The sequence below is a fragment of the Neolamprologus multifasciatus genome, chromosome 22 (assembly GCF_963576455.1).
Source record: "Neolamprologus multifasciatus chromosome 22, fNeoMul1.2, whole genome shotgun sequence".
Taxonomy (NCBI): Eukaryota; Metazoa; Chordata; class Actinopteri; order Cichliformes; family Cichlidae; genus Neolamprologus; species Neolamprologus multifasciatus.
The window spans coordinates 15,274,193-15,289,436 of record NC_140459.1 but is presented as its reverse complement, the minus strand read 5'-3'; the positions used below and the strand labels follow the sequence as shown (position 1 = coordinate 15,289,436).

General features: G+C 41.1%; 1 protein-coding gene across 5 annotated transcripts in view; it reads right to left on the bottom strand.

Moving 5' to 3' along the window:
- trps1 (trichorhinophalangeal syndrome I) overlaps window positions 1-15,244 on the bottom strand; it is a 120,056-nt gene that overhangs the window by 12,330 nt on the left and 92,482 nt on the right. For all 5 annotated transcript variants that reach the window (XM_085147899.1, XM_085147900.1, XM_085147901.1 and 2 more), the window contains exon 10: window positions 1,262-1,384. In XM_085147899.1, coding sequence (XP_085004025.1) covers window positions 1,262-1,384 — 123 coding nt within the window. The remainder of the gene's footprint in view (window positions 1-1,261; window positions 1,385-15,244) is intronic.

Here is a 15,244-nt window from a genome sequence, read left to right as displayed (position 1 = left end):
TTCTGTCTGTTCCCTTCTTCTTCCTAAATGTTGCTTCTGCATTCTCTTCTAATCCCTCCCGTCTTCCTCCATCTCTCACTCTTCATTCACACCCTGACCCTTCATTATCCTCGTCCTCCTTCTCACCTTAATCTTTTTCCCTTTCTTTGTCTTCCCCCTTCCTTTTTTTTCCCTCCACTTTTTTTTCCTGCCCCTTTATTCATAACTCTCCCTTCCCCTCTCTCACTCTCAAGTGTTTTACTAGCTGCTATCCTCTCTAATAATGTGTGTAGAGCATATAAAACTTTTATTATGGGATATAAAATATGGCCGTCGTGAAGATTGCCAAGAGTAGAGGGAGCCGGGACGTGATTGGAGCAGCAGATGAGATGAACGGGTTGAACCAAGGACATCTGCAGGGGCAGGAAGCAGTAAACTTCAATAGCTTGTCATCCTCCGAAAGGTCTTTAAAGCGCCATTGGATAATGGCAGCATATAGCTCAGGGTTGCAACACGGTCAGTCTACTAACGCATTTATTATCACTGTGATCGATCACGCAGAAACGTCCGCACTGAACTTTCGCACAATGAAAGCAGGGTTCGGCATATACAGCGACGCTCGGGGTTGCTTTATGTTGTTAGTATTTGCAAACCGCTGCGATTAATGAGTATGCTGAAGTGTGTAATTGGCTTAAACACTTTAAGAACATATCTGAGGTGAATAATCTTGATATTCTGAAGTCAACTAAATTCCAGGAAAGGTTTTATCTCATCTGTAATTCATGCAGTCTAATTAAATTTGGGATTTCCATAGACTTTCCCTAGGCTTAGATGGTAAAGTTGATTCATTCCATCATATTTCTCACTCCATGGATCTGGCTCCCTGTGACTGCTGAAACGGTCTGTAACTCCCACCAAATCAAATATGCTTTCTCCAAAATATTACACTTTCACAGCAGGACCCACAGAATATATACAAGAATCTACCCGCGGTGTGCAGCATTTTATTTGCTCCGTATGCTAATTGGCCAGACAGGAGGAATGATAATTAGTGGTCGGAACCACCCCCGTGGATGTAGTATAAAAAGACACCAGCAGGACCTTTATGAGGAAACATGTATATATAGGAAGTGGATATGAGTTTGGCCATTAAGAGCATATTAACTTCTGTATAACAGGACATTTGTAGGCATTTGCCTCCATTTTATTTCCTCTGCTTGCATTGTTTTTTAAAATGTAAGAGTGAAGCTGGTGAGGACAGAAACACCTGTGTGCGACTTACTGAATGTAGTTTTTGGTATAAACCACATGCGTTGCAGACGTAGCCTCCATTAGCATTTTTCCTCCACAGCGATGTCTTGGTGGTCAGACAGTTAGCGCAGAAAACTCCACTACCTCTGCGCCGCTATAGAGGAAGAAGGAGAGGGACATGTTAGAGAGTGAAAATAAAAACATGGTGTAATGAAGAAATTCGGTGAGGATAAGAAAGATGTCAAATCGCTGGAGGGAAAAAAGTGGGTGGGGGGGGACGACAAAAATGAACTTTTTGATTCCTTTGTAATTTTCATGCCACTCAAGTACAATAGGCTGGTAGTTGGGGCAGGAGACAGAGGGAGAGAGCGAGAGAACAGATTGGCTTGGTGGCAGAGAGATGATGGACTCTCATTTATCACACCTAATGGGAAATCCTATTGAGAACATTATTCTTCTCTACAGTGTTTTCTCTGCATAGAACAAGGTTAATAAAAAAAACTACCTCAGTGAAAAGAAAATGATGTAGTCGAGATGACTAAGTTGTTTTCGAATATTCGATAAGATCGAACATGGACTTATCTAAGAAAGACATAAGGCACTGCGGTAATTTTGTCACTTGAAAGACGTGGGAAGAGATGAGTTATGCTTTCACCTTGTAGCATAAAGCGTTTTAGTGTTTATCTGAACTGCAGCAGGTACTTTACAGGCAGGCGTTTGACTTTTACTGTATTAGTGTGCAAGTTCTCATATACACACCTCTGCAGTTCACAGCGCAGTGGCGCATAGAAAAGTAGTGTGTGCAAGGAGGGGTGGGAGGTGGGGGGTGAAAAGGCCAATTGTCGTGGCAACGTGCTCCATCACAGTAATGAGCCAATCACAACGTTTCTCCATCCCATTAAGCCTCTGGCCCCATTCACCACCTTTATGACCCTGAGAGGACAGCATACCTCATCTTTCTCCAGCGGAACTCCTCTGTCAGTTTCTCCCTCTGTGTGCCTATCTATCCTTTCCTGAAACATCCCATAATTGTTCCGCTCCGATCTCCGCTCTGATCTCTTTAGCCTTTAAAGTGCTCACTATTCCAGGGTTCTACTTTTCAGCTTCTTTTTAACTGATAGTTTTAGGTTATAAAATTCTTAACTACTTGGAGTTTTCATCACCTGCAGTACCATAAAAACTGGATATGATTCTGTAGAAGAAATCACAACAGGGCCTCAGGAACACTTCTGAAAACACATGGAGCATCCGGACGACAACACCAACCAACACTGTGTTCTAAATGAATGTCTCTGTGGTAAAAGAGTCCTTATACTGAATGGGCCCGCCTCATGTCCAGACATGTCACCTGTGAAAAATGTCAGAGGCCTGACGATGCAACAAAGGATGTCCCCAAAATGCCATCAAGAAAGATGAAGAAATAATTTGGCTTTCAAAACTAGAGCAGCTGTTCTCCTCTGTTTTAAAATGGTTGCAAAGTGTTGTTATATGGAAAGGTGATGTAACACATTGGTAAGCATGGCCCGCTTACAACTTTGTTTGAAATGTGTTTCTGGCATCAAATACAAAAGTAGCATTTAGCACAATAACATTTCACAGTTTCACAGTCTGACATGTTCACTCTGTGAAATTAAATATAGGCTTTTAAGGTTTTACAAGTCATACAGGCGTTATGAATGTTGGTAAAATCTGTATATGCAGTTTGTGTATCTGGTCTGCCATCTTTCTCTCTCTGTTATGTTACTCCGTGTTCCCTCCAACATCATGGGGCTTTGGTCCACTGGGACCTTCTCTCTGCTGTTTTGTTTTATGTTTATGACAGTGCTGAGAGCTTAGCATTTTTTAGTTTTAGTTTTTGGGCTCAGAGCATCCACTGTTCGAAGTTAAAGACATTTCAAGTTCTCACAAAAGAGTGCCACACTTCAATCAGGCTTTCTGTAGTCTCAGAGCTGCAGATGGAGGCACTACCGGCATTTCCACTGAGCATCTGTTTTTGAGCTACGAGCTAAAAGCAGAAGAGCCCAGTGGGCACAGCACTGTTCAGTTTATTTTGCAATCTAATGCACCGGAAAGATCACAGCACAATTAACCACTTAACATAACTTTGGGAACAGACGTTACACACTGAATGTGCATGGAGCATTCAGTCTGAGCAATCCAGTGCAAATACCGCACATTTGAATAGAATCATTTGACATGTTAGTGTAGGTGTGTTAAGAGCTATTGTCATAAGGAAAATTCCCATTGTTATTCCCAGCAAGAACATGAGATATTCTTTGAAATCCAAGGAAAATATTTAAATCTATTTGCTTTGTTCCAAATTTAAATGCAAAAAAGTCGGATTTTTGCCAATTTGTTTTAGAAGTTTGCAGTTTTAGCTGATAAACACAAATTTATGATGATGTTCTTCATAGTATCTGGATCACACTGGAGAAACATTGTCTCTCAGTTTCAATATGTGTACAAGAATCTTGCTTCCAATGTTTCTGCATGTATTAAACACCTGAGCTAAAACTACCAGTCTTTAGGGTACACGTGTTTTCATCCATCTGACATTAGACAGCACAACACTTACATTAGCAAATCCTCTCAGCGGCACACTGAGCTTGAGTGTGTATGCCCATTTGAGTGTGGTGCACACACCATACGGTCACCACATGTAGAGAGACTGAGCCAGGTGATTGATTGATGTATGCTTCCTCTGTGGATGTGTGTGTGTGTGCGTACGCATGTGTGTGTATAGTGTTGCAAGCCAAACAGTGCGTCTGTCATCAGAATTCAGTTTCCCTCTGAGCGCTCAAATCACTCACATATGGCCCCACAGCTGCCCCTGAGAGCAGCACACACACCTGAAAATATTGGCTTCCATTGACTAATGAAGCTAGATTTGGATGAGAAGTGGCAAGAAGTGTATGTGTGTGTGTTGGGGATATTTTGGCTACACCAATAGTAGACTACAATAATACTGCATGGTGTGTGTCTGTGTGTTTGTGTGTGTGTGTGAATGAGAGGTTCAAGTGTCAATTACACAGGAAACTACAGAAATAGCCCGCACCACCGTCCAAAATGTGCACGTGCATGCGCGAATGCTCTCTCAAAATGTGTCTCCTGATATCCAACTTCCTTTTCAATCATCAGCTAGTTGGCTTGACATTTGTGGAAATGTGCAAGCTCACATGCATCATCAACACACCAAACGTACATACACACATTTCTATAAACATACTGTACTGTATATATATATATCACATACTGCGAATACTTTGTCTGAATTTGTGAATTTGTCTTGTTTTTCTCGGACAACTAGTTTTGTGAGCAGGGTAAATTAGTGTGTACCTACAGTGTGGGTGTGCACTTTTTCTGATTCATTACGGATACCTGGCCTCTTCCGCTCACCTCCCCTTGCAGAGAAGGGCCGGCTGTAATTAGGGATCGGGGTCTTAATGACATCTATTTATCTGCGGCCTATAGCAGCGTTCAATCAGCACCGCAAACAACGCCCTCTGACGCGCACACAGGCAGTGCTCGTGCAAAGACAGAGGATCAGCGGGCCAGGAAATTAAACTCTTTATCGAGTTCTTCCTAATCAAGCCAAATTCAAACCAACAAATGCATTTCAAATTTATTTATTAACCTTTAAGGATATGTTATGGGAGAGTGCCCCGGGCCCAGATAGGATATGAAATGTTGCTATTCTTATGAACCTATAAAGACAGTTGGGACAAATACCTCTCATTAATTAATCGCCCGAGGATAAGGTCATTATAAACAGCGAGTATGCATTATAATCTAGCAATGAGAAGTTGGCAATATGTTCAGATTTTATCAGTCTCCTGATGCTTGTAAAAAAAAAGAAAAAACAGAAGAAATTAAGAGTACAATCTACTCAGGGAAGGCTGCATATAAAACAACATTTATTGGTTTAATAACTTCCACAATCAGTTTGGTCAGTCTGCGCTCGGATGCACAAGCAGCTCTAGCGGAAAGCTTTTCTCTGGCATTAGATTTAATGCAAGAATGCATAAACGAGGCTACGCGATCCGACTGCTGTTTGTTTGGGGAAACATGCAACATCTCACCGTTACATGTATATCATGACTTTAATATGTTTGCGATGCCACACCAGCTTCTCATTCAAGAGTTTGAAGTGGCTGCTTTTCTTTAAACTCAAATAGAAGTTGGCTGTTTTCATTGCCCTTTTTGGTGACTTTACTCATAAAACGCCCTAGTGAATTATAACTTAATTTTCGAGAATCTGATGTTGTACTCAACATCAAACATATGGTGTAACCACGCTGTGGCTGAGTGCTTCAGCTTTGGTTTCGAGTCCACTCTGATTTTCTCCTGAAGCCATAAATTTACAGATGTTATACCAACTGTTTACATTGCACAGTCTTTTAAATCTTTATGGAAGAAGTAGCCTGAATAGATAAGCATCCAAAGGTTTGGGTCTCATCGCAATACTGAGGCCCTCAGAGTTAGTTTAGCATCTGCAACCAATGTGCACCAGCATTTTAAAACTCTGGTGGTGTAGCTTCAGTTGAAGTAATTTGGCGAGGCCAACTGGTGGCCTTCACATGGGCTGCTGTTTAAAAATTCAACGTTTTTCATCTCTCAGCATTTTTCTGTAATTTCTTCATTTTAAACATTGAGCACGGTGAAGTAAAGGTAAACACGCAAAACATTTTAAATGGTCCTTGACGAAATGTGGCGAAACAGAGAGGAGACTGGGAAGAGAGAGAAGAAAGGCATCCATTTAGGCGCCCTGTGGTCTAAAATATATTTAAAAAGAGGGCTTTCCAAACAAAGTCTTTCAAAATGACATTACATTTAATTCACTTAAGTAGTAAGTCGGCCCTGCTTTTAACACACAGATGCACACACAAAAGGAGGCGCGTGCACGCACGCACACTTACACTGACTTGCATTAAATCAGCCATTATTTAATCAAGCCAGAAGACCAGCTGGAGGAATTAACTAAATTCCATACTGCCAAGACCAATATCCTATACACTGAATCAGAGAGATACGCATGCACTCGAACACACACGCAAGTTCTTACATAAAAAGGGGAAGAAATAGTCCTATGGATGAGGATGCAACGATAGTCTCAGATAAAGATTAGCTAAAATTAATCCTCCAGGCACACACAAACTCACTGAAAAGCATCTGGGTCCAATCTAAGAGAACCCCGTGCAGGTTCTACCCACCATTATCCGTTTGTGTGTGAAGGTCTCAGTACGTCGTTTGCATATGGCTGCAAAAGTCCATCTGTGTGGTTTTGTCTGAAACTACTGTGTGCCGTAAATGGATTCTTCAAATAGAATAACTGAATTTAAGTCAAATAAATTTAACTTGGATTTAATGACTTAAATTTTGTTAGTTTATTCTTACTGAACAACGAGAAACAATAAAACGAACAAAGCACATATTTGTGCACATGCACGCTTTCTTAAATATTTATTAAAATAATTCTTTTGCCCCTGAGCAAATATTTTATCAGTTAAGACAGATAAATAACTGAGCAATGTAATTAACTGCCTCTTCACTGAGTCTCATTGTTTTCATGGGTTCCAGTTACACAGTTTCAGACTGCCGCTTGCAATCGTAGCCCTTGTTCTGCTCCACAGCCTCTGTGATCTTGGTGTAGCAGCGCATGAAGCAGTTCTCCTCCAGCTGCAGGTTCAAGGCAGTGGAGTTGAAGTATGTTAAACCAGCAGCCGAGAATCTCTGAAGAAGCAGCTCAATGATATTGTAGATCGCCACAATAGCAATATACTGATATCTTTCATGTTTACTTTGTTTTCTTTCAGCTGCTCATCCTCCTCCGTCTCAGCCTAGCTCTAACATCCTGTTCTGTCTCACAAACCCTCTACATGTTCGCCTTCAATACATCCTGAGGTTTTCCTCTTTTTCTCCTGCCTGGCAGCGTCATCTTCAACATCCTTTGTCCAGTATATCCAATCTGCACATGTGCCCTCTGAGCCTTGCCTCTCTAACTTGGTTTCCAAACTGATCAACATGAGCTGTCCCTCTGATGTACTAACTTCTAATCTTGTCCATTCTGCTCTCTCCCAATGAAAATCATCATCTTCATCTTCAACTCTGCCACCTCCAGCTCCACCTTCTGTCTTTTTGTCAGTGCCACCTTTTCCAAACCATACATCATAGCAGGTCTTACTACAATCTTGTAAACCTTCCTTTTCACTCTCGCTGCTTTCCTTCTGTCACAAATCACTCCTGACACTCATCACCACCCGCTCCACTCTGCCTGCACTCTCTTCTTCACCTCTCTTGTGCCCTGTCCATTGCTTTGAATGGCTGAACCCAGATATTTAAACTCATCTACCCTCAGTGCCTATCCTTCTTGCATGTTCACCTGTCCACCTGTCTCCCTCTCATTCACACATGTATTCTGACTTGCTATATCTTCAGTGTTTTACCAAGCTCTAACTACATTTTAAGGAAATCAACATGTCAACCTGTGGCCACCAAGAGACAGAAAAACAACTACATCAAAGGGAGTAAATTTACTAACCGAGTCAGACTCCAAAAGCATTTTTAAAAGGACAGCTGTCCAGTAGGAGTCTCAGAGGACAAGGAGTAGTCTCTAAGCCACTTCTGAGGTTAGGGGAAAAAGGTAAAAAAATTTGAGATAAGCTAAGACATGGTAGGATTTCAAAGAGGATGAAGTCCTATGATAGTGACAGTGCATCAAACCCCTAGTGAAATATGCTAGTGGGAAAATTCAAATCTGGTTGAACACACGTACAGACCTGACTTCTCTCTGACCAAAAAGAAGAAGCAGGTTCAAAGACAACCTCCACCCTTTGGTTTGCATCTATGTGGAGAAGGATTCGTTCAGCATGAGGATAATATCCCCAAACACACCTCAAAGTGATGCAAGAACTACTTTAAGATCAAAGAAGACCAAGGAGTGATGACTTTCATGGACTTGGGTCCACCTGACCTCAACCCCAACAAACACCTGCAGTGCCACTGAAAAAAGCCACAGATTCCTGATATCACAAGAAGCACTTTGGATCATTGTCAAATAATGTCAGGATAATGTGGGTTGTAAGTTTTACACAAAGTTGTGAGGCATTAAGGTAGAGGGAGATGCAAATAGGGACATTCAATAGTTTACAAACACATTAGAATATGACTAACATTTTAAGCGTATGTGTTCATTCTTAAGTCGATTAAACTGTTTAAAAATCAGTTAATCTTAATCAAGTCAGATGAAATGAGAGAGATTCACACTACCAGCAATTTGTGATTTATTGCTTAAACAAACTAATTACAAGCCAAAGCCTGAGAATGTATTTTTAAGCAGGGAACACGTTTTTTTCTTAACTTCTTAAGTGAAACCTACATTTTCTGCTGATTATCTGCTCACATGATATTAGCAAGGAGGAAGGAAGTACAGCATTAAACTTCCAAAAATGCCCTACCCCAGTAGCTCTGTGAAAGGGTACAACCGAAGGACTAATTACCCCTTGAGGAATCAAGAGACCTTTTAAAAAAAAGAATAATGATGACGCACTGTAGAAAAACATTATAGTCTGCGGAGTACTTTGCCTTGACTCAGTACCTATAAGCCTGAGAGCCTGAAAGCAACAGGTTTTGCAAGTACACAGCTATGGAGCATTTGAGCAGTTTGCAATTCTAAAAGTACTTATTAAATGAGTTGTACATGTCACTAAAGCAGCGCAAACTAATGAGGGAAGTTGAGAGGAGAAAGGAATTTGAAAGAAACTGTTGCTAGAATCAAAATTGTCTGTTCTTTATCACAATACCTACTGTTCTGTCACAGTGAGTGTGACCTTGAGCTTCCAAGCACAGCCTGTACCAATAATACGACCATCTGCTTCAGCAGCCCTCAGACACCCACCCCATTCTCCATTATCTCCCCTCTTTAAAAGCAGCACCAACAGAACTTGAAGCAAATCAAATTTCAGAGCAAATGCACTCAGCAGTGAGCCTACTGTGGCACTGTTTATGAGCAGAGGTTGGCAGTTAGGATGACTCGCAAGTGAAATTTCCAAATAAAACACATCCTCAGACATTAGCTATGTAGGGAGAGCGGGACCAGAATATTAACATCCTGTTTTTGTAAATATCTAGTGAGATAATGCTGGAGAGGGCATCCCTTGCTGTGAATAAATACATACGGCATGATAACAGTGTTAGAGGCAAAGCCTAGAACTGGCTGACACTAAAGCATTTTCTTTAAAAGGAATGCAAGTGACTGCTTACAATATAGCTATGTGTGGAGATCAAAATCTAAACAGCTGTCATATATCAGACCACACAAGTCACATTCTCACTCCTGCCAAGAAGATTAGGCATAACAAGCCCTTTATCCCTGCTGCCTTAGGCCTCTACGTGACGGTATAAGCAGAATGAAGGCGATGATTGCTTGTCATTGATTGGTGTTGATGGCTTTGCAAATTGTGATAATGATGACAATGGTGATTCGTCTCATGGTTGTCGCCTGAAAGTCTGTATCAGCACCTTACACTGGTGACTTTCAGTTTCATGCAAGAAACTATCAATACCCGCCAAAGTGGCAATGACCAACCAGCACAAAAATAAGCTTGAAACATATTCTTAGTAACTTTGTTACATGACAGGTTGCGATAGTGGTGAAACTGCAAATACGCATGCGGATGCAACCGCAGAATAAATATTTTAAAAACAGTCTGGACAGCTGAGGTGCTGAATAAGAGTGAAGAAATGACAACCAAGATCCTTTGTTAGTAAGAAATGTCAATACACATACAGTACAAGTTCGACTTTGTGTGACAGTGAAATAAAAGGTGTCAGCTTACACAGCAGGTCTTTTATTCTAGGCCTGCATATCTCTCTATGTGTGTGTGCGTGTGTGTGTTTATGTCTATGTGTTTGTGCTGAAGCCAGACATAAGTGTCTAAAGCAGGGGAGAAGAAAACACCGGAACACAATGACATCACCATTACACGCGCACCTACGCAAACACATCTCCAACCGTCAGACGAGAAGAGTGAGGTCAATGCATCTCTCTCTCTTTTCTCTTCTCTCTCTCTCTCACAGACACACACAAACACACACACGCCAGATATGGGTCACACACTGTGGCCCACTTCCCTCATTTCATTCATTCAGCCTTTGCGATCACTCCTTTCCGGATCTTTTTCTCCTTCCCGGCTCTGGTCTATTCATCCTCCCTCCTTTCAGTTAATACGGCACGTTGTTGTTACCTTTGTTACGCTGCAGCGAGACTCTCGATTCCTGTGAAATGTGCAAAAACTGGCCTGTGCACAAACACAGGGCAGGCCACATTTTGGCGAAATCCTACTTCCATTGATCTAATTTTGATAAACGATCTCAGTTGCACTGACTTCACAGTTATGTGTTTCGGGTAAAAGTGTGATAACCGGCGGAGTGTATGAGAGGGAGAGAGAGAAAGATGGAGCGCAAGAGACGCAAAGGGAAGAAAGGGAAATCATTCTGCGTTGATCTAATTTTGATAAACAGCCTGAATGTATGCAGGCCTGGAGTCCGTAGACCCGGAGATCGGGGCTGTGTGTTTGTGTATCTGTATGAGGTGAGTTTCCATCTGGACTACTGATGAATATCAAGTTCTTTGTACTTCTGTTTATCAAGCAACTCGTTTTATAAAGCTAAAACTCACCGTTTTGATAAGATAGCGTGAGATAGACTGTGTGTATTTTCTTGTATTCCTGATTTAACCTTGGACTTTTTCTGTATGGTGATAGAAGAAGAAAAAAACAAAAAAAACAAAAAAAAACAATTCTCTATTTTGTGCTTTTTATCTTGGGAAATACTTCACACTGCCACCTCCTTAAGCATTCCAATTTATTCATTTTAAACAATCTAAGAGTAGAAATAAACATTAAAAAACGACATTTTGTTCAACTCAAATCAAACCAAGGGGTTTGCATTTTTTGCAAACCCCTTGGTTTGAATAACCACTTGCATGTTTTTAATCTGGCAATGTGCAAGACGCTCTCGATGATGAAGCCACACGTGCATTTCCTTATCTAAAATTACATTTTAATTTCCTCCTTTTAAAGCAGAGCACTTCATGACCCACTTCACACTGACCGGTATTCGACGTGTGTGTGAGCAGGATGTATACAAATGAAAGTCTGTGCCTGTGTGTGAATGACTGGGGAGGAAAAGAAAGAGAAAGAGAAAGAAGTGTGTATGTGTGTGTGTGTGTGTGTGTGGCGTCATGGGAAGGCCCTGTAGGTTGACATAAATACACATGCACGTGTACACGCACACAACACACACACACGGGCAATGTGCACATAATCTGGTGTGGAAACCAGGGCACTGAAACCTTAACTCACCCCAAAACGGAAAGAGAGAGGCCTAGAGAAAAAGAGAGAGCGAGAGAGAGATGGAAATATACAAAAGAGCCTCATTATAATGGTCATCCATAATACTTGTTGTTTTATCCACTGGTATTAAGTGTCTTATTAACTGTCTTTAGACTGTTTTTACTGTTTACCTGAGAATAGTTCAGGGGGCTGATTCCCACACAACAAAAAGACCCACATTATCCACTCAGGTGGTGGACTTTTGCTTTGTAAATTAAAAAAGTGTCTGTTTGAGGTGCTGAAAAGCTACACAGCCAGAGTAGTGCCAGCAGCTGATCAGTGTATGTTTGGCTGATCTGCTAGCCTCAGTTTTGTCCGCAATGGACGATATCCTGTTATCCAGTAGAGTCATGCATTTGTATAGATATGAATGAGGAGCAAAAAACAAAGTAACTTATGTGTGAATAGGTTCAACTCCCATGCACATATAAGGCAATTTACTTGTCATGCATCACTTAGCTGGTTGCTATAATGGCTATTCTATGATCCGGGCAGTCAACTGTAAGCTGCGGTTGGTTGCCGCTTCAACTGGTTGCCTCAAATTAGAAATGAGTTTAACTCAGTAATTGCACACAGTGACTCTTCCTGTCATTGCTACAAGACCCTGAATATCACTGGCAATTCAACATAGCTCCTAGTCTTCCTATGAGTACGGCCATGGCTACTCTCACTAGTTGTTCTTTCAAACTTGTGACCAAAGGCTTCAATCTTTAAGCACACGCATATTGTAACCAGATTTGGACACCCAAAGCTCTGATGTTGTATAGCCGGAAAACTGAGTACATATTCCCATCAGTCACAACATTAAAAGCACCTGCCTAATACTGTCACTAAAAACAGCTCTGACTCCAGTGGGAGTGGACACGTGACCTCAGAGATGGTCCTATGGGGTCTATAGCCAGGTAAACCTCTGCACTCAGGTTGTAAAACCACAGTGCCTTGTGGGAAGTCATGCATGGATTAAACTTCTCAGGAAAGCACATTTCTCTCTATTAACAGAGACACGAAAAGTTTTCTCAGTCCCTAAATGTTCATTTTGAACTGATGAGAACAGCTGTGATGCTAATTGTTTAATACTGTTTTAATTTAAACAAGTTAAAGATGGGCACTAGTGCGAACATGCACACAGACACACACACAGGCGTTACACGTTACAACTTCATTGCTAAACAACCCTGGACAGGCAAGATTTCCCTAAATGACAAGAGCAGAAAGATTAAAAAAAAAAACAGACTGAAGAACAAAATACAACTGAGAAGAAAAGGAAAAAGAAGCGAGAGAAGACTCAACCATGCTGCACAGAGCAGCGTATTACACCTCTAAACGACCTCACACAATGCCCTGCACACACATATTCTTGGCAGAATGACTTTATCTTCCCAATTAGCTGTAGAGGGGAAGTGTAAAAAAGGGGAGAAGAAGGGGAGGTGGAGGATGAGGAGGCCGTGGTTGAAAAGAGAGAATAGTGAATTGACTAGAAAAGAGGGAAATTTTCACATCATTGTCATTTCTAGTATTGTTAACTCCACAGCGCTAAGTTCTCTTCTTGACAGGTTTTAATTTATGTTCTAACATGGATAAATGAACTATTGTGGTGTACCGCTACATTTACCAATCACTTTCTCTACCAGTCATCCAGTTTAGCCATATGTGTCAACTCCTCGCCCACCTGGCCACACGCCTGTCTCTTTCTCTACGCCCTGTCAATCTACCAAGCAAATGCTGCAATTATGAGCACAGAAAAAGAGCAGACGGGAGGAAGAGATAGAGGTTGAGCAGGGTTCAAGACTTTGCTGAAGCTGAAGATTTTTAGATTCTCCTCAAGCTTCAACCTGATTGTAAATAGTGTGTTTTTTTCTGCTGTGTGTGAGCATCTGCACATGTATCTTAGTGGCAGAGGCCACGGCAGTGGGAAATGAGCAACACAGAGTGGGCACAGAGGTCAAGGTGATGCCTGGGAAGCACAGGTAGTATACAAAAAACACACATACACACACAGGATTCAGTAACACACGCTTAAGACACAGTGCACAGATACAAACCTACAACAACAGAGTAATAGAGGTAGTGAAATATAGGCAAGCAAAAGAATGGCTTTTCTCTGTAAAGTGTTAATCGACTAAAGTTGTGATAACTTTTACAAAGCATTAATAGTTTCAATCCCTGTGTTTACTGCAGCGGTACTCTTAAAATAAATTTTAAGCATAATGTATAAAAGTATTAAAAGGTCAAGTTAAAAAAAAAAGTCAACACTTTATAACCAAATCTGTTAAAAAACATAAAAACAATGCTGGAAAAAGTGCAAAAAGAAATTGTAACACTATATGCTCTGAAGCCCAGTTTGCAGTTGATCAACTTTACCCATCAAACTGAAGCCAAAAGGACAAATAATAAGCTCAGTCAGCTCATTAAGGTCCACTCATAAAAATTCAAAAGCCATACTGGAGTCAAAGCAAACAAATGAACACCACTTCAACAACCTAATGAGAGCTGAGCCAGGTTTTAAATGTGCATATAAAAAAACGAGTTTTAAAGAAGATGATGAAATTGAATCTCAATACATCTGCCTGTCTCTATCTATCCAACCAGTTTTTGCTCTGCATTCAGTCACTTGTGGAAGCAATTCACACCAAGAGCTCTACTGCCTGCAATAAGGAGTGCCTGAAATTAATGACATTGGTTTCTTTGAACCATCATTACTGTGGAACTGACGGCACTTTATAATTTCTTTATGCTCGTCTCAGTATGAGGTAACTGTTAGCTACTCTTAAACACGCTGCAGTGTTGACGACTGTATGCCGACATTAATGATGGAGAAGACAGTAGGCTGATAAGGTACTGCTGTGTCTGGTCCGTTTAAGACAATGTCTGCCATGCCAAAGCTAAGGATTTATTATTATTTATGCGGAGATGGCGAAGTATCTATGCTTGTTACTGCGAAAGAGACGGCTCGGAAAAATGTCCACAGTTTTGGTGCCTGTATACACAGACGCACAGAGAAAGCAGAGAGCATATCTAAGTAGTTTACTATGCTCCCGTATGAAAGACACTCATTTAAATGTGGCTTTTTATTCTGAATTTAAATAGAATTTGCATTCAGATTGATTGTAGACTTGAATTTCTATGAAGCATCTCTCCAAACCGAAGAATACGCAGGAGAAATGTTCGGTGGCTCAACAAGGTTGTGTGTAGCAAGGGTAAGACTCTTGTGAGATGAGGGGCCGAGCCACATTTCAGGTCTTTTGAGGTGAATGTTCTCCCTCAGATTCTTCCGGACATTACACTAAAACTTGACATTGACAGTCTGACCCAAGGGGGATGAAATCATGGTGTGCAACCTGTGGAGACAGCTGGGCTCTTACACTCAAGAATGCTATTAGGTCTGGGTTGTAGCTGGGGACCCAGCTCTCATCGACGGTGATGATCCTTGACATGAAAGTTGGGTCAGTTTGACATGGTGGACATGATGTTTGTCTTCAGTGGAAGTTTAAGGTCAATACGCTTGTTAAGCAATGACATATCTGGGTCCAAGATCCTATTGTGTTCAATGAGGTTGATGTCTGTTTTAACATGCTGTAATGATCAGAATTGAATCTTGTTTTATTTAATATAAACAAGCCCCT